General features: G+C 47.8%; 1 protein-coding gene across 3 annotated transcripts in view; it reads right to left on the reverse strand.

Moving 5' to 3' along the window:
- Positions 1–20,829, reverse strand: part of rnf170 (ring finger protein 170) — a 51,372-nt gene that overhangs the window by 12,585 nt on the left and 17,958 nt on the right. For all 3 annotated transcript variants that reach the window (XM_086007790.1, XM_086007808.1, XM_086007800.1), the window contains exons 3-4: positions 15,286–15,373; positions 14,434–14,542 (exon numbers count right to left, since the gene is read on the reverse strand). In XM_086007790.1, the coding sequence (XP_085863916.1) occupies positions 14,434–14,542; positions 15,286–15,373 (197 nt within the window). The remainder of the gene's footprint in view (positions 1–14,433; positions 14,543–15,285; positions 15,374–20,829) is intronic.

A 20,829-nucleotide genomic window follows, 5' to 3' on the forward strand; every position in this document is an offset into this window, starting at 1 on the left:
CTTCGAAATAGTGCCATGGGATCTTTTACGTCCACCTGAGAGAGCAGACAGGGCCTCAGTTTAACATCTCATCTGAAAGATGGCACCTCTGACAATGCAGCACTCCCTCAGCACTGCCCTGGAGTGGGACTTGAACCCACAACCTTCTGACTCAGAGGCGAGGGTGCTACCAACTGAGCCACAGCTGACACTAAGTGGGAAAGGGCAGAATCTCAGATGCAAAGAAGGCATGATTCGAAATTATTTTGAACAAATCTCTGTGTACTTTCCTTTCTGCATTGTTTCACCCCCCCACTTCACTTATTTGGTCAGGTGACCTACTCCCAGGCCCTCTTGTGCATGCTTCTCTGCAACTGGCAACTAAAACTTCAGTTCTTTCAATAGAAGATTCACCTAGGCATAAATTATTAGTCTGAATATTTTTATTACATCTTCAATGATGATGAATGTAAAATTGGACACTGTTCCTGAAAGTTCTGAATCAAAATGGCTGATTGTCTCAACAAACAAGAGATTCTTTCCAGAATACCCGATAAGTGAAAATGACAACCTCAATTCTGATTTTCTGCATTTTAGCAATTAGAATTGGATTAATAAAAAGGTATATGATAATAATAACAGGTTCTACACAACCAGGGAGGAAGAGAGGGACAAAGTCACATACAACTGACAAGTACACACATCTAAGAGAAATATCACTACAAATAACTCACATCCATGAAGCAAAGTGTTCCAGTACAATACCATGGATCTTATTGGAGGATCTTGGAAGCTATTATGCACTTGAATAACATTATCACACTTGAAACAGGTAAATTTAAAAAAAAATGTTTTTTGGAAGAGTAATTTTATTTTTATCATGTACATCGTAACTAGATTTCTTGCCGAAATATTTGTTGATTTTCATATTTTACACTCATAGGATTACACAGGTCTTCATTGAAATCTTTGAAAAATATTTCTTTTAGATTGGCCTTGTTTCACTCTAAATTCCAAATCTTCCATGCCAAATGCTCTCATATCTTCTCAGATATAACAATATACACCGTGTATTGCATAGTAAAGTAATGGACGTACAATATAGTATTTCCAAATTAATTGACACAGCGTAACGCAAGGTCTTTTTGAAAGTACTGCAAAATTGCCTGATGTACCTTGTATCAGTAATATTCCTAGGTTTATGGATTGTGTGCAAGTGTTAACAACCATATTCCCACACCCTATCCATCTGATCATCTTTGAATATCCCAAAACAACAATGACTTGCATTTATATAGTGCCTTTAATGTAGAAAATGTCCCAAGGCGCTTTACAAAGGGGGAAAGAAAAAAAAAATGGATGAAGGAACAGATGCCAATCCACAGTGGAAGAGTTAGGAGAGGTAACTGAAAGCTTGATTTAAAGATGGATTTTGAGAAGTGTCTTAAAAAGAGAGAGGTTTAGAGAGAGAGAGAGAGAGCAGTGCTGAGAAGCTGCTCATTTTGGGGTGAATGGAGGATGAGATACGACAGTCTGATGATCGAAGGATGCAGGAGTAGATATAAGACTGGAGAAGCGTTGCAGAGAAATGGCGGGGGGAGGCCATGAAGAGTTATGATGATGAGAACAAGGATTTTAAATTCAATGCGTTGGGGAAACAGGGAGCCAATGTAGGTTAGCCTGTTTCCAGTGTAGGAGGAACTCCCAGTGTTCTTCCTTTCTTTGGTGAATCCTTTGAGGAATAGTATATTGATTGCAGCTTTGACCCTGTTTGCACTCCTTCTCTGATTGCCCTGTTATGATACTGAAAGAATTTCTTGTTGTGTGTCTGCAGCTACACTCATTTCCAGATTCCTCTTTGCCCCTCTGACCACTTTTGTAACATGTTTCTGAATGTTCTGATTTCCCAGTGTCCTCCCTCATGCCCTGCAGAATTTGTATTAGTTAATTTGTTTCCTTATATCACTATTAATTGTTTTGTTGATCCATTTAGGATTATACTTATTTGGTCTATGCTTCCCAGTCCTAACTATATATTTATTCTGCGTGCGCAGCTGTATTCTTTAAAAATATTATTCTTTTCCTGTACTGGAGTGTTAAGCAATCCAGCTCTGTCAATCTGTTTAAGCCCCATCATACTCTTGAATTAGCCTTTTAAAATTATATCCTTGGCTTCTGCATTTCTAAATCCCAGATCATATTGAACTCAGTCTGTGGTTGCCGTCCCCCTAGAGAGGCCACAACTTCATTTTCTGCATGCTATGTGGGTCATCTGCTCAAGATGTGCACTACTTTAACATGCTTGATCAGGAAGCAGTCCTAAATTACTTTTATTAACAGATTTCTGGAGCATTCAGGCATTTCTAATTTATATTTGGTTAATTGAAGTAGCCAATGAAAATATATTTTTTGTTCAGATACCGTTCCTATCGCTTCATAAGGAAACTGTCTCCCTTCTTGTCCTGACCTAGCATTTTAGCTTTCTTTTTCATATTAAAAATGCCTAATCTGTAGTTTTGCACCTTTTCTACCTGCATTACCACCTCTAAAGATCTATATCTGCACTCCTAGATCTATGTTCCTCCATTAAGAATCTTACCATTTAGTGTACACTAAGTATACTTATGAAATTGGCATTTTTTTTTTTTTAATAAACACACCAGATTGCTAGTCCTTTATTTACATCCTCATTTTTTGGTGAACTCCTACTCTTTACCCAACACACTGCTAAGTTCCTCACAGTAAGAATCAATCCAGGAACTCAGAAAGCCCTGCCCACACCATGACCCCATGCATTGCAACACCCCTGGTGATGTGAACATAAATCACCCACAGGAGTCAGGATAGAACTACATAAATAAAAACAGGGCAAAGCCATCGACAGATACTGACTAGCTGCACCAAACTAATGGTGCAACTCAGAAAGCTGAATGAAACGTTTCTGATGACCATCCAGACCATATGCACAAAATCCATGTGCTCAGTCAGAACAGTAGAGAATGTAACTGCAGTCCAACATCCTCAAAGTGGAAGAAAAGCTAACAGAAACACAAGCCTATTGGTTGTAAATATGGACAATATCAACAATATTATTAGGCTCTTCACTTTGTAAAGGCCATTAATTTCCATTCTAAGGAGCTAATGTCCCAGACTAGGGCCAAGGTGAACTATACCATAGGGCACCATGTCTTGCTCTTTGCACGTCATCTGAGCTCCTACAGAAAGGCAAGGCTGTTGATATCAAATTTGCTATCTGTGACAAAGACATCCGTACAAGATGACTTGGCCTGCTATGCTTAAAATTCTAACTCAGTAAATGTCTCTTCAGTGTCGCTGGAGCAGACTGCAACTTCCTACAAAGCAAAAACATCCCATCACCTAGGGAATCCCCATATAGAAATTACAACCTCTAAAAAGGGTGGAAAAAGCACACACAAGACCCCCTTAAGTGTAGTGTCCGCGCCTTAATAATACACGGACTGCAGGAGAACAATAATAACAGGTATTTACTGACAGAGGGTACTCTTTTATTTGGACCCAAAAAAAACCAATTCGACTGTAAATAAACAAAAGTTCAACTAAAGCTTAACAAATCAAATTAAAATTTGGTTTTCCGTGTTGATGATGCACTCCAGTCCCCGCGGCGCCCACCGGTCGCGGAAATACTCAAGCGCACCGGCGGACACCGCGTGCTCCATCTCCAGGGCCACCCGGGCGCGAACATGGCCGCGGAAGAGATGCAGGCAATCCGGCTGGACGACCCCCTCGACCGCCCGCTGCCTGGACCAATTGATGGCTCTTTTAGCCAGGCCCAGGAGCAGGCCCACAAGGAGGTCCTCCAACCTGTCCGCTCCCCTCCGCACCGGGTGACCGTAGATCAAGAGCGTGGGACTGAAGTGCAACCAAAAATCGAGGAGCAGCCCCTTCAAGTAGTGAAAGAGGGGCTGCAACCTCTCACAATCCATATAAACGTGAAACACGGACTCCTCCAGGCCGCAAAAAATGCAGGCGGCCTGGGAGTCCGTGAACCTACTTAAAACCTTATTGCACGGGACCGCTCCATGCAACACCCTCCAGGCCAAGTCCCCGATGGAACAAGGGAGGACTCCCGCATAGAGAGCCCTCCATTGGGGACCTCCGCTACCGCCGGTCGGCAAAATGCCACGCCAAGGCGTGTCCGGACGGTAGACGAAGATGGCAAAGTGGAGAGTGTGCAGGAGCAGCCCGTACAGGAAACCCCTCCGCGCGGAATGAAAAGGCACGGAGGGTATTTCCTCGAGACGGCTCAAGTTGTGAGGCGCCGGTTCCCGAGGGGAGTTTCGGGGCCGGGCGCCGATGAGGAATTCCGTCCGAACGGGGGTAAGCTCGGACGGGATCGCCCCACGTGCTTGAGCCGCCTCGATACACCTAGTGGAGTCGGGGCCCAGTGCCGCTTTTACCGATTCGATGGTTTCGACCGCGAGCTGGACGTTGGCCCAGGACAGGCGCCGCACCAGCTCCTCCGGCGCCATCCAGCCCGCTCCTCCGCCATCGAGCAGGTCCCCGACTCTAGTCACCTTGCCAGCCACAGCCCTACCCTCCGCCAGCCGCCCGAACCCGTGTTCGTGGAGGTGCGGATTCCTGAGCAGCGGCTCCCGAAGGAGAGCCGCCGCTCCTGACGGGGGAGAGCTCCGCCTGGAAGCGACGTAGTTCCAAACCCATAGTAGTTCCTGGTAGAAGACAGGCAGCTCCCGCAGGCCGGCACGCCTGCTGCCCACTTTCGCAAACAGGAGCTGCGTGTCGTAATTGAAGCCATGCAGCTGGCGGAAGAAAAACGTCGCCAGCGCACACCATCTCGGAGGATTCTCGACGTACAGGTATCTCTGCAGCGTCTGAAGACGGAAAGTCGCAGCCTGGGTGCGAAGGCACACCAGCGCCTGACCGCCCTCCCTAAGCGGGAGACACAGAACCGCGGCAGAGACCCAGTGCTTCCTTTTGTCCCAGAAGAAGTCGATGAGCTTCTTCTGAATCTTGGCGACAAACGCAGGGGGAGGGATCAAAGTGACCAACCGGTACCACAACATGGCGGCCACCAGCTGGTTTATGACCAGCGCTCGACCCCTGTAGGACAACACTCGGAGCAGTCCTGTCCAGCGTCCTAGGCGAGCGGTGACTTTGGCCTCCAGCTCTTGCCAGTTCGCCGGCCAAGCGTCCTCGGCAGGGCTAAGGTAGACTCCCAAATAGAGGAGGTGCGTGGTGCTCCAGGCGAAAGGCCTGAACTCCTCCGGCAGGGAGTCCACCCGCCACTGACCCACCAGGAGTCCGGAACATTTCTCCCAGTTGATCTTGGCGGAGGATGCGTCCGAGTAAATCTGCTGGCATTCCCGCATCCTCCGCAAGTCAGCGGGATCCGTGACCGTGAGGAGCACATCATCGGCGTAAGCCGAGAGGACCACCTCCACGCCCGGCCCTTGCAGAGCCAGTCCCGTCAACCTCTTCCGCAAGAGGCGCAGGAAAGGCTCCACGCAAATGGCATATAACTGACCGGACATGGGGCATCCCTGACGCACCCCCCTCCCGAAGCGAAGGGGCGCCGTCAAGGACCCGTTAACTTTAATCAGACACTCCGCGGCGGCGTACAGAAGTCGGATCCGGGCGACGAAATGCGTCCCGAACCCGAATGCGCGCAGAGTCCCGAAGAGATACTCGTGATCCACCCTGTCGAACGCCTTCTCCTGATCCAGGGAAAGGAAGGCGACCGACAGACCAGCCCTCTGGGAGTGGTGGACCAGGTCCCGGACCAGATGGATGTTATCGTGGATGGTCCGGCCCGGGACCGTGTAGGACTGGTCGGGGTGGATCATGTGGGCCAGCACGGTGCCAAGGCGAGCAGACATGGCCCTGGCAAAGATTTTATAGTCCGTGCTGAGGAGGGAGACCGGGCGCCAGTTCTTAAGGAGGCGGAGATCGCCCTTCTTAGGCAGCAGGACAATGACCGCCCTGCGCCAAGAGAGGGGCATCTCCCCGGTCGCCAAACTTTCCCCCAGGACCCGCGCGTAGTCGCCCCCCAAGACGTCCCAGAACGCCCTGTGGAACTCCACGGTCAGCCCGTCCAGCCCCGGGGACTTTCCCCTAGAGAGCTGGCGGAGGGCGCCGGTCAGCTCCGCCAGACTTAGCGGAGCGTCCAATTTTTCGGCGCCCTCCGGGCCAACCTTCGTCAGGTCCTCCCACAAAACTCTGCGCGCATCCTCGCTGGACGGATCCGGAGAGAACAGAGCCCCGTAATAGGCGCGGGTCTCCGCGCTGATTCCCTCCGGATCCGAGACCAGAGATCCGTCGTCGGCCAGCAGCCCCAAGAGCTGCTTACGGACCCCCCGTCTTTTTTCCAGCGAGTAGAAGAAGGGGGAGCCGCGGTCCAGGTCCCGCAGGAGCTGGATCCGCGACCTCACGTACGCGCCTCGGGACCCGACGAGCTGCAGGTCCTTCAGCGCGCCCTTCTTCTCTTCGTACACCTTCCGCAGGGCCGGGTCCTCGACGACCTGACCGAGACGGGACTCCAGGTCGAGCACCTCCTTCTCCAACCGCCCGACCCGGGCCTCCCGCCTCTTGGTCGACCCCTTCGCGTACTCCTGACAGAAGAGACGGATGTGAGCCTTGCCCACATCCCACCATAGCCTCAAGGAGGGGAAGCCCCCCTGCTTCCTTCTCCAGTCGGCCCAGAATCGACGAAACGAATCCCGGAACCGTGCGTCCTCCAGCAGCAGGTTGTTAAAATGCCAGTACACGGACCCCCCCCGCGCGCGCAGCGGGGCGAGCTCCGCCCACACCAGGTGGTGGTCCGTGCACGGCACCGGCCGCATGGAAGCTGCCGGAACGCAGGAGACGAACGCCCGGGAAATGTAGAGGCGGTCGATTCTGGACCTTCCTCCCCCAGACCTCACGCTAGTGAAGGCGCTGGAGTCGGGGTGGAGATTTCGCCAGACGTCCACCAAGTCGAAGGACCCAACCAGGTCCCTCAACTTCTCCATCGCCGCCGGGCTTCGCGGGGGACCCGAACGGTCCCTCGCCTCGAGGGTGCAGTTAAAATCCCCCCCGAGGATGACGCACTCGCCCACGTCGATGGAGCCCAAGAGAGCGGACACTTCTTCGAAGAAGCGCACTTGCTGCGCACTGGTCTGCGGGGCGTACACGTTCACTAGATGGAGCGGCACGCCCCCCAGGCGAACAGTGACATGGAGCAAGTGGCCCGGCACGTGCTCCTTGACCCCCAAGATCTCCGGCTGAAAATGCGGGGCCAGCAAGATAGCCACCCCGCTGGAATTGTTGGAGAGGTGACTCATGCTGACCCCTCCTTGCCACTCCAGGAGCCACGTGGCTTCGTCTCCCGGAACGGTGTGGGTTTCTTGCAGGAAGCACACCGCATACTTCCCGTCCCGAAGGACCGAGAAGTTATTGAATCTGCGGCGCGCCTCCCTGCTGCCGTTGATGTTGAGGCTGGCTATGGTTATCTTCATGTCAGAAGCATAGTGCAACCTCTACCTACACCTAACGGGGCGAGGAAGCGCAGCCGCTGGTCCGCCGCCACTTCCTCAGCAGCCCAGTGAGAAACGTTGTGAGCCGACGCAGCTCGAGCGGGTTCACACCCTCGTCCGCGCCCAAGATCTTAATGGCGGCGCGGACGGAATCGATGAGCAGCGCCAGCTCCGACCACCTGTCGAGGGCCAGCCGGACCTTATTGCGCTGACCCAGGCACGTGGCCATAAAATCCCGGAGTTCCCTTACGGAAATGAGGGGAGACTCGGCAAGGGGCACGAGGTCATCCATCGCCACGTCGGCGCTGGAGTCCGAATCGTCCTCCGTGCCCATCACCGAGTCCCCATCCTCCTCCAGGGGGTCGTCACCAGCGGCCGACCCGTCCGCCGCGCAGTGCGAAGCGAACGACTCGGCCGCGCCAGCCAGCCCCGCCTCCGCCCGGATCCCACCCCCAGGATCGGCGGCAGAGGATTTCTCCCTGGGCTCCTCTAGGGGTGCCGGGCCAGAAGACAGCGGCGGTTCAGAGCTCCCCTCCGCCTCAGACGCCGGAACGACCGGAGAAACCGGGGAGAGAACAATTTCCAGCTCCTCCAGTACGTCCGGCATCAGAGACGCAGCCAGGGGGCCATCCTCCTCCCCGCCACCAACCTCCGACCCAGCGGACGGGGGGTTTTGAATTAAAAGCTCTACCAGGACGAGCATCCCCTGGGAGACGTCCGGGTCGCATTGGGCGAGCTCATTATCCTCGAGCTCGCCCGACCCAGCCCCCAGGCTGCCCGACCCGGCGAGGGGTAACGACACCGATAAAAGGTCAACTTCAATTACTGCCGTGGGTTGTTCCGCAACCACCCCCACGGGCAGGGTCTCATCCCCATCCCCGGGAGGCACGTGCTGGACAGACACATCTGCCTCAGCCTCCCGAGGGACAGGCGACCCCTGCCGATCGCTGGTGATGACGACAGCGCTGGGGGGGCGGGGGGGCGCAGTACCCGCGGCGGGCGACGACTCCCCCTGCTCGGAGGGACCTTCCTCCTCCCGGTCCTCCTCCTCATCCAGGGGGTTGCGCCTTCTTTTTAGCACGGAGGGAGCGAGGGAGACCTCCATGTCTGCAAAGGCCTCCTCCTCGACTCCCTCCGGCGGAGCAGGTTTGTCGGGTTCCTCGGGCCCGAGCCCGGCCGCAGGTATTGGCATTACCGCTGCGGCGGTTGCGGCCACAGGCTCGGGCACGGGGCCCCTCCCGCTCACATCTGCCCTGATCAACTCCGCGAGGAGCGCGGGTGTAAGGGGCTCAAGGGGCAAGGCCTCACCATCCACGGGGGGACCTGCCCTAAGGTGCTTCTTTTTTCCCCGCGCCTTCTTTCCGGCCGGACACGCTCCCTCCCCCCCGCCGGAGGCCTTGGTGGCATCGGCCCCTGACGTCAACCGCGCATCAGACGTACTTGACGCGCGGGCAGATCCGGGGGGAAGGGCGACGGCGGCGGCGCCGCCAGCCTCGGCCGCACGAGATGATCCGGCGGCCTTGGAGGCAGGGCAGTTCCTCCTGATGTGCCCCACCTCCCTGCAGGCATGGCACCTCACACCGTCCGACGTCCAAAAGGCGCGGTAGGCGGTCCCCTCGTGGAGGACGACGAACGCCCCTTCAGTGTCCTCCTCCCGCGCCAGCTGGATAAACAGCTGGCGCCGGAAGGAGAAGACGTGGCGAAGGCTGGCCTCCCGGAAGCCGAGCGGGATGGGCGTGATCCCCGACCTCACCTCCCCAAGTTGTCGCAAATGGGGAAGGAGGAGCTCACCAGGAACATAGGGCGGGACGTTGGAAATAATGATCCTCTGCGCGGTGGCCTCGAGAGGATCCACCGGCAGGAAGGTCCCGCCCACGGTGAGCCCCTTGGCGACAGCCAGGGACACCGCCCGCTCCGACCCCAGGAAGAACACAGCCTTCCCATACATTTTCGAGGCCGCGACGATGGCTGAGGGGCCGACAACCCCAGCCATGGCCTTGACGCAGGCCTCGATGGTCATAGTGGGGTGAGTGTAGCTCTTCACCCCAAGCTTTTTTGTTATTAATCGAAAAGGTGACGGGGCAGCAGGAACAGCGGGAGCAGCTGTGGCTGTGGCTACCACTCTCGCATAGGTCCCGGCTGGCCCCGCCACCGGCGAAGATGCAGTCGCCATTCTGGGGTGCTTTTTTTAAGGGCTACACTCACCCCAAGTCACAGGCCTGAAGGTGTTAATGGCCTCGGTGTATATATATATATTTTTTTGTCCTCTATTGAGCAGAGGGAGCTGATTAAAATGAGGACACACCTCTCTCCTTATTGATTTAAATTGGGAGAGGAGCCCCCGCCCCTCTGCTCAATTGGCAATTAATAAAATAGATGAAACTAAGGTGCCTTAGAAAGACAGGCAGAGAGAGACAAAGAGAGAGAGAGAGAGAGAGAGAGGTGGGGGGGGTGGGAAGGAGGGAGGCCGCAAAGGGCAGTGTTGCCACTCAGGATGGTGGGTGGGTGTAGGCAGGGTTGCACTCTCCGATGGAAAAAGTCTTTGGTGATGGTGGTCTTCTGGCAGGGGGAGAAGACGTCTTCACCTGGAAAAGCTGGAGAAGCCCAGGCTTAGTCCTGCAACAGGTCTTAACGATGTAATTAAATTAAATTAAGGACTTCGCCTTGGGCAGCTCCAAGCTCTCCCAGGGCAGGCAATAGAAGGGATGCTAATTAGTGGTGTGTGTGGCCTAGCTTTTAACAAGAGCACACACACACTACACCCCTTGATGATCCGGCCTTGCTTCTTCTTTTCTCCCCCCACCTAAAATACAAAGTCTTGGGAGAGTGCCCCAAATAACACCCACCTGTAGATGTTCCGGATGAAGTTTTCTTCCCTCCTTTCAAGCAGTTGGTTTCTCTCCCCTCTCTCCCTCTCCTGAAGTGGAGGCCAATTTGGGGAGGCAGTGATAGAAAGGCCTCTCCCCTGGTTGATGTTGATGTAGGCCTCCTTTCTCCTTCTCCTCCTCTGTCCTCTCTCTCCAGGCACCTCAGTTGATGTAATGATGGTGGAGTTGGTGGTGGTGGTCCAACGTTCTCCTCCTCTTCCTGGTCAGGGGACCACCACTTTAATCCACTCTCCAAAGTCTGGCTGCTCCCTCTGCTCGTGCTTGCAGCTGAACAGAGGGTAACTTAAGACTGACGTACAGAAGCCTGCTATGGCTTTATATACAGGGGTGGTCACTGCCGGTACTGCAGTATAGAATCAGTTCTTCTCTTAAAAAGGTACATACACAACATTAAGGACCACAGAAAATATCACCAAACCCCTAACGAGATCAGCATAGTTTCAGCAGTGGTAGGCTCACCTGCTTGGTCCTCATAATGCACAGCCCAAGGAGGTGCCAGAATCTCAGAAGATTTTTAATGAAACCCTGAAGCCAAGCACTACCAAAGCTCTAGGTGTTCCATCATACACAATCCACCAATTAAAAGTGGAAGTCTTTCGGATGAGACATTTCGCCGAGGCCCTATCTGCCCTCTCAGGTGAATGTTAAAGATCTCATGGCACTATTTCGAAGAGCAGGGGAGTTCTCCCCAGTGTCCTGGCCAATATTTATCCCTCAATCAACATCACTACAACAGATTGTCTGGTCATTATCTCAATTCTGTTTGCAAGACCTTGCTGTGTGCAAATTGGCTGCTGTGTTTCCCTCCATTAAAATAGCGACTAAACTTCAAAAGTACTTCGGAACGTCCCAAGGTCGTGAAAGGCACTATATAAATGCAAGTTCTTTTTTTACCAAGGCAAAACACGCCATCATCATTCAATTTATTCAGCAAATTTTATTCAATTTTGGATGTTAATTGTACTGAGAATCTTTGTGATGGTGCACAGTAATTCAGCACACCACCAAAAAAAACACACATTGACAAGAGAGGAGGATGGGCAGAGGACTGTGTTGCTCAAGGTGATCTGGGCCAGTTTCTTTGGTATCCGTGGACAGGAGAGTTTCTTAAAGGGGCAACTTAGATATTTAGCTAACTTTATCCTATATTAGTGTCTGGCACACCAGAGGTCTATGAGCAGGAGATTACTTCACATCGATCAAAACCTTGCTGACCTGTAAAGTTCAGAAATCTAGTTAGATATAAAGAAATGGTTCAGCGTGTCACTTGTAGGTAACAGAAGCATCCCTGAGAAAAAACAGAAGCATCCCTGAGAATAAGGGAATCAAAATTTGAACTAGCTCCAGTCCAACAATAGCTACCGACATGCAAGATGGATCTACCCAGACAGACAACCCAAGAGGGAATGCATACCACATCTATGGATGGAGATTCACTGAATTTACATTCCAGGAGGCCAACAGGAGTATCCCAGAGGGAAGCAGGACAACCAACTTAGAAAGATGAGGTTGTATAAATTTCAAGAATCATTACTGAAATGTTGAGTTCATCAACAAGAAGCTAAACGAACCAGACTTTTAACATATCCGGCAGACTATCTATTCAAAGTGGTTAACTTGTCAGCTGTACACGAGTCTAACCTTAAACTAACCTGTGTCAATTTTTGTGTCAATCTTAGTTAACCTAAAGAATACAGATGCTAGTCTTAGGAAAGCAGTTAGAATTTTACGTGGAAAAATATAAGACTTTACAGACTGGCACAGGAAACATGCAACCTGTACACATGGAGCAGGCTGGCCAATCTGGAAAAGAAAATTATTTGGTTGCCATTAATGGCCACTCTACTTCTGTCTCTCTCTTAATGCATGCAACAAACATCTCAGGTTATACGAGTGATAGCAACAGTGACTGCACTTCAAATATAATCCATTAGCTGTAAAGCATTATGAAATACAAGAACGTTTTAAGGCAAGTTCTTTCTCTGAGTAATGGTTATTGGTGCCCATGTTTGGAGCAGGGCTTGGATGCAAGATGTGTCTAGTTCTACCACTGATCTGGGAGAGAACTTACCCATTATCATCTACCAGATGCACTGCAGCAACTCGCCAAGGCTTCTTTAACAGCACCTCCCAAACCCGCGACCTCTACTACCTAGAAGGACAAGGGCAGCAGGCGCATGGGAACACCACCACCACCACTGCCGTTCCTTCATCGTCACTGGATCAAAATCCAGGAACTCCCTACCTAAGTACACTGTGGGAGTACCTTCACCACACGGACTGCAGTGGTTCAAGGCGGCGGCTCACCACCAGGTTCTCAAGGACAACTAGGGATGCGCAATAAATAATGGCCTTGCCGGCGACGCCCACATCCTGTGAATTCATTTTTTAAAATTATCAACAATGGGCCATAATTTGCTGTAACAGGCCATCTAATGGCATCTGCCGTTAGTTAGACTTGCCCTTGAAAATTTAGGTTTTTCAATTTTGTGTGGCAAATTGCTGAAAGTGTGAGTTGATAACATCGCAGCGAGGGAAACCGGGCATCTGGGACCATAGTGAACCGGGAGAGCAACTCTGTATCTCCTTAACAAATCAGATTGAAGGATTGTGAAATTAACAGCGCAAGGACGGAGAAGGAAATTAGAGTGGATGAATTCAATGTCAAATCAGGTACAGAAAGAGAAATAAAGAGGGAAAGAAAGGTTGGATTGAGAGAGAAAAAAAAAACAAATGTTACATTTTTTAAATCTCCAACAATTAAAACCTGGAGGAATGAGAGTTCACACTTGTACTAATTAATTTTCAATGCCAAAGAGCTTGTTTGGCAGTAATTAACACTTATCACATCATTAAAAGGTACTTGGACTGAAATGGATAAAACTTTCTGTGCCGAGTTTAGTTCGTAAATACAGCAACTTCATTCCGTTCAATGCACTTCAATGGTGAGCCAGACAGTGAAATGCCGTTTTCATGGAGCTAATGGCGGAGTGGTGCAACTTGGACAGCAACTTTTGGATTTTTGAGTTGAACCGCGCCTCTGCCCCTCACCTGAAGTTGCTGTACCATTTGCGCATAAATAATGGTGAGCGCCATTAGCCTCACCGTTATTTTGACAGCAAATTATGGCCCAATGAGTTCCTTTCTCGTTATGTTTCACTTCTACAGATGCTTACTCAATGCCACCTTGGATCCAAATTCAAACTAACAGAGATTTGGTGCAGGTTTGGAGTGGAAGAGAATTTTTATGGACACAAATTCAAACCAACTCCTTCCTAATTCTTCACTGCTGGATTTTTCCCAAGAAGCACTGATAAGAGTAAGACACATGAGCAGAATGTGTCAGCTTCTTAACCTTAACAAAAACAAAGCATGTAACTTAAACCAGCCCTGATTTTAAGATTAGTCACTGGAACTGATGTAAACTTCTTACTCTGGTTGGCAAAATTTATAAATCATGAAATTATTAGCCATGTAAAGACACTGATTGTGCCGACCTATTACTCCTGCAGTTGACAGCTTTTTGAAGCTGAAACTTGAAACGAGGTTTATGCGGAACTCAGAAACACACAATGAAAGTTAGCTTCTCCTTCACGTAGCAGCGCAAATACAGACGATGCAGGTCATGGGGGTGGGAGGGAAATGGCTTCTCCCTTATGTTAACAGTCCAAGTATATCAGGTATAATAAACCCCACAGATAAAAGCTACTCTAAATAGGAAATGAGAAGAGAAAAATCTGTGTAGGAGAAAATGTTTTAATAAGATCGATATCCCTAGTGATTATTATTACTTGACATATGTGGAGTCTAATAGGACTGTGCTCAGCACAAAGGAATAGAGTTTACTTTCATAAGTCCTACTCAACTCACTTCTAAATTCTTAAGGTGTCTTCCTAACTTCTATCATTTAAACCCTTCATGGAATTCACTAGATCATTGCGTACATAAATCTACTTGTATGAATTCTTCTCAAGTGGTTGAAATTCAAATTGGAAAAAACTGCCCTAAATATTGTAAAATCCTTCTGTTTTTATTTCAATGTAATAATCACATACCACAGAAGAGGTGACCACAGTTGGTTTCAACAGGGAATGCAGCATTCTGTAAACAGACTGGGCAAGACAGATCAGTGTAGAATTGGTGCCCATCCCTTTCAAATCCATCCTGTAACAATAGAAAGAAAGTCAAAATGAAATAATCCATGTCTGCAAAGTCTTTGCGGCTCTCAAACATGCTGTGGTAGATTTTGACTTTTGGGCAGCTGACCGGAGTGCACTGATTGGCTGTCCATCCTGACGGCCAAGTGGCCCCCATGATTTTGAGGTTGAAGCCTCAGTTAAATTCTGTGTGGTTAGCCTATCGGTCTGATATCAAGATTGGATGAGTCAAAATTTCCTCCAACTAAATATCAGCAAACAAAGAAAAAAGAACTGGAAGAACTTGGGTTTTACATGGTGCCTTTCACACCCTTGGGCTGTCCCAACTTGCTTCACACCTAATGAATTACTTTTGAAGTGTAGTCACTGTTGCTATGTAGGTATACTCAGCAGCCAATTTGTACACAGGAAGATCCCATAAACTGCAAATGACTGAATGACCAGTTACTCTATTTTTGGTGGTTTTGGTTGAGGGAGAACTATTGGGAGAACTTTGTGCTCTTCTTCAAGTAGTGATATGGGATCTGTTACATCCACCTGAACAGGCAGACAGGGCCTCAAGCTTAACATCTCGTCTGAACAATGGCACCTCTAAAAAATGCAGCAACACTCAGTCATGCAGTATTTACCTATGCTTTATGAATTATTTTGAGCTGTAGGTTTTGATTTGACTTATTTGGCCACTAGTGATATTTCTGTGATCTAGTGATGTCAAACTATACCAAATGGTGCGGGGAATGAAATTCTCACCTGGTAATTTAAAGCCTCAGCTTGGAGATGTTGCCGGAGTTCTCTCACACGCTCCTGGTTCTCAGGATGGATGTTCTGGTGCTCAGTTCTAGAATAACAGAATATAGTCAAAATTAGCTAGACTAAAATCACAAAAATATATTTGACATATTTCAGCAAGATGCACGGCATTATTATAGATTTTCACAAACATTTTTGAATTTAGATGGATTTGTGAACATGACCTCAGAAGAGATTTTTTAAATTTAAACTGCTGATGGAACCGATAAGATATTCAAATCTCAAGGGACTGGATAGCTCTGATCTCCTAGTTAAGTTTTTGAAAAATTTGCTTATTTTGCTCTCTCACATCGTATATCAATCTCATGGACGAGTCCCAACTCCCCATACCTTCAAGAGAGTCCAGCTCTGCCTCGGTATCTAGGTAAGCTTTCAGTAACATAACAGCAACCAAAAGCAAATCCTGCCTGGCAATCACATTTCAGGTACTTGAATCATGTTATGCCTCCATAAGATGTTATTCCAATCTTTCAAAGTGGTAGAACATCACACCAGGCCTCCTTTTAAGTTTAACATTCATTTCTTAATTTATTTTACAAAAGATGAACACGCATCTAAGTAACAATCATGCAATATAAATATTTACAGTGGACAACCTTCCATCTAACTCCTTGAAAAGACAAAATAATAAAAAGACCACAAATTCAAGAACAAAGCCAATCTTTTGTAAATCTATCTATATATTATTAAAAAACCTTACATCTGCATTCTTTTTGTCACTCTGTTCGCCACACTTTTGTGTCAATTTTTTCCATTATAAATTCTTATGTCCAGATTTATAATGGAACCAGCCCATGTGAACTGTCATGCTGTAACTGCACAACCTGGCTACTGGGTGGTGCGGTGGAGTGCATTTGTGACTTTCTCCAACAGCTCTGCTACCATCTTGATTTTTGGCAAGATTACAGAAAGATAGTAGTGAACCTTTTAACATCTAAATATTTTACATTTTAAAAAAGCGTTCACTTCAAAATTTTAGTTTACATATAAAGTTTAGTCGATCCTTCAGCTGTCCCACTGTCTCCACTTTCATCATGGGTCTCCCACGATGCCTTTCCATTGTCGCCCCTCCCGCTATGCCTCTCCCTGCTGCCTGTGAATAGAAAAATTGTAGGTCGAAAACTGCTGCATCTTGTTCTGCCTCTAATGAAAATATGCCCCAACACCTGCACAATCTATTGAAGACTGGTAGTGGGCTAGGCTACGAAAAATTCAGGAAGTGGGGCAGCTGTAGCACATACAGCAAGATGGGTCACGTGTACAAAAAAGTCCAGAGAGCAGCATAGCTGGTAAAATGGAACAAACAAGAAATCGGGGCGGGGGGGGGGAGGGAGGAAGGAAGGAAGGAAGAGAGCTTGCAAAAGTCCAAGGAACAAAAACTCTCAAGTAGCAGGGTGGCCAATGAAAGCATGAAGAGGAGAAACTCTGGGAATTAGGGCAGCCAAGCCAATATTACAACTAGGGAGACCACAGGGCACCCATACAGCGGCAACAGCTTCAATGTTAAAAATAGCTGCATTAGCGATTGCTGGGGAACTACCAGAACTAGTCATTCGGGAGGCAAGAGGAGCTATAGAATAGCCAACTTTATTTCAACATCCCTGTTGACATCCACGTCATGCTTTTTAAAAGATTTCAGAAATTTGAAAAAAAAAATGTAAACTTGTATCCTGGTTTCAGTCTAGCCCATCCGTTGGGCTTCCCTTCAGAGTGCATGCCTGCTATTTTAGTGTGCTCAAGCACGCTTACCATGCTTTCAATTTTTATTGCCCATCTTATTTACATCCAGGCTACTTCATCAAAAAAAATGTTTAAATTATTTATATTTACTTTTTTATAAAACTTCTGGCCTTGCTTCCCATTTACTTTGCTTTCCTTTAAATGCGCACGCCTGCGATTTTACCCACTTAAACCGGCTTGTTTAGCACGGCCACCTGCTTTATACTCCATTTGCACCCCTCCCATGTCCATTCAAACCCCTCCACATTGAAATGATACACATTTAAGTAATTTGTTCATATGTTCTTCCATTTTTGTCCTACCCTTTCTGCTTCGGAGGTCATCCACTCTCATTTCTCACCTGTTTACACACTTTCTGTACCATTTGCCCTGGTATTCCTGTCTACCCTGCTGCATATTACATTTTTTTAAATAATGCTTTTAATTTCTTTTCCTGTCTCCATCCAGTCCCCCACTATATTCTAAATAACTGAAGACATGAAAAATTGAGTCTGTTTTTGTTAGGACAACACAGATAGAGAGAAGAGTTTAAAATTATGTAAAGATGGGACACAGTAGATAGAAGCAGACTGTTTCCAGTAGTTAAGTGATCTAGAACAAGGGGCTATAGGCACAAGATTAAATGCAAGAGATTTGGAACAGAGCGAAGAGAAACTTCTTTATACAGAGAGTTTGCGAGGCTGTGGAATTCATGTCCCGGGTTAGTGGTTAAGGCAGAAACTATGCCAACATTCAAGATTAGATTGGATAGGTGAATGAGGGAAAAGGAATGAAGGGATATGGGAACAAGGCAGGTAAATATGATTAGGACTATTTGCTTGCCTGGAGGGTAAATGCCAACATGGATCGGTTGGGCCAACTGGCCTGTTTTTGTGTTGTAACTTCTAGATATAAATTGTCCAATTTGCACCATTCTGCTCCTGTTTATTTTCTGATTTTTCTCTTGCTGTTTCTCTTTGTACTGTAAATAACGTTTTTAATTACACTTGTTTCAGCTGTGCTTAATCCAACACAGGTCCCGCTCTGAATAATTCTTTTAATGATCACTTTTAAAAAAAATGGTGTTCTTCTGACGTGGGAAAAGCTAGCAAGGTTGCATTTATTCCCCATTGTCCTGTGGAAATTGTGAGTCAACAACATAGTGTGGGACTGGAGTCACATGTAAACCAGACCGGGTAAAGGTGGCAGAGGAGATGTTAGTAAACCAGTTGGGCTTTTATGACAATCCATGATCTTTCATGGTCATTGTTCGCTGGTGCCAGTCCACAAATGACTAGGTTTATTGAATTCAATTTCACCACTTGCCATGGTAGGATTTGGATTCATGACCTCTGAATTGCTAGTTTAGGACCATAACCCTCTGCAGCTATTTATTTATTTATTTGTTTGTTTGTTAATGTGTCTGCTGTGACTTGGTGGGTAGCACACTCGCCTCCGAGTCAGAAGGTTGTGCGTTCAACTCCCACTCCCAGGACTTGAGCACATAAATTTAGGCTGACTCTCCAGTGCAGTGCTGAGGGACTGCTGTACTGTCAGAGGTGCCATCATTCGGATGAGACGTTAAATCGAGGCCCCGTCTCCTCTCTCAGGTGGACGTAAAAGATCCCAAGGCACTATTTCGAAGAAGGGCAGGGGAGTTATCCCCGGTGTCCTGGCCAATATTTATCCCTCAATCAACATAACAAAAACAGATTATCTGGTCATTATCAGGTTGCTGTTTGTGGGAGCTTGCTGTGCGCAAATTGGCTGCTGCATTTCCCACATTACAACAGTGACTACACTCCAAAAGTACTTCATTGGCTGTAAAGCGCTTTAAGACATCTGGTGGTCGTGAAAGGTGTTATATAAATGCAAGTCTTTGTTTTATTTCGGCTACAAATATTTTTGTACTTCTGCTCACTTTACCCTACTTACTCGAGCTCCACTTCCACCTTTTTTTTTTACATCACGCAGTTCTGGTGTTCTACATTTATTTATACTGTTCTGTTTGTACTTCCAGTATTTTTAAAAAAAAACTTTGCTCACTTTGACTCTGCTTTCTCCATCCGCACTAATTTTTTTTTTTTTTTTTTTTTTTAAATCATCCGCTTTGTCTAGCCTCCCAATATTTTTCCAAATTTTCTGTGTACAGTAGACCTCCTGTAACAGTCACAATACTTCCTGCAACACTTTCCCCATCACGCTGTTGATAACACCCCGAATGTGGAATAGCACATCTTCATTTCATAAATGTGTAAAATGTTTACTGTTGTAGCTATGGCACGCTTTATTTAAATATATTGTGACATCAGCGCCAACCTGTATGGCTGCTGTTTTACGAGCTCCTCCCCAACTGGTATTTTAATGTTGTATTTAATGTTGTATTTTAATATATCGTACTGTTAGTTTTTTAGTATTCTACTGTTTAGTATTTAGCATTCTAGTTTTAGTATTAGTAGTTTAGTTGTTTTTTTAAAAAATATTCTACTGTTTAACCGACCTGTATGGCTCATGAGGGTAGCCGCTGTTTTACGAGCTCGTCCACAACTTTCCACTTTATTTATTATTTTATTGTTATTATTAAACAATTTTGTAAGTACTGTTTCTTCGCTTATCCGCTACGACTGTCAATCACTTCTGGACATAAGATCGTCCGGAGATATAGGACCTACCCCCGTTTTTTCGAACTGGGATTCTGCTGCTACTACCATCTACCCTCCCACCTGCTTACCTGACTTCATTCCTGTGATCAGGAAGTGACGACGGCGCAAGCGGGGCAGACGAGCAGGTGCATTAGTGAAGCTGAGGCGACGTGAACACCACCCCCTCCTTCCGAGTATTCTCCTGGCGAATGTGCAGTCACTGGACAATAAGCTGGATGAACTCAGAGGGAGGCTCACCTTCCAGCGAGACATTAAGAACTGCAACATCTTGATTTTCACTGAGACTTGGCTTAATCCATCGATACCGGCTTCAGCCATTCAACCAGAGGGATTCAACATTCACCGGCTAGACCGAACAAAGGACTCGGGGAAGAATAGAGGGGGTAGAGTATGCTTTATGATCAACAATTCTTGGTGTTCCGACGTGGAACTACTTACATCTCCTTGTTCCCCCGATCTTGAACACCTGATGATCAAATGCCGACCCTTCTACCTCCAGAGAGAGTTCTCATCCGTGATCATTACAGCGGTGTATATTCCACCACAGGCCGACGCAAATAGGGCACTAAACGGGCTGTATGGGACCATTAGCAGGCTTGAAACTTCCCATCCAGAGGCTGCATTCATCGTGGCTGGCGATTTCAACAAAGCCAATCTGAAGAAAGTACTGCCTAAATACCATCAGCATATCACCTGCCCAACGCGAGCCAGGAACACACTAGATCACGTTTACACTCCGTTCCGGGATGGATACAAGGCCCTCCCTTTGGCAAATCAGATCACGACTCCATCCTGCTGCTACCCACCTATAGGCAGAAACTGAAACAGGAAAAGCCTGTGATGAGATCTCTACAACGCTGGTCGGATCAATCAGACGCTATGTTACAAGACTGTTTTAATTCCACCGACTGGGATATGTTCCAGAATGCCTCGGACAATGACATCAACACATATACAGATTCAGTCATTAGTTTCATAAACAAGCGCATAGATGACGTTGTTCCGAGGATTGTTGTACGAACATTTCCCAACCAGAAACCATGGGTAAATGGCGATATCTGTGCTATGCTAAAAGCACGGTCCATCGCATTCAACTCTGGGG

This window comes from Somniosus microcephalus, chromosome 2, assembly GCF_052327205.1.
Source record: "Somniosus microcephalus isolate GS21.2 chromosome 2, FLI_Smic_1.0, whole genome shotgun sequence".
Taxonomy (NCBI): Eukaryota; Metazoa; Chordata; class Chondrichthyes; order Squaliformes; family Somniosidae; genus Somniosus; species Somniosus microcephalus.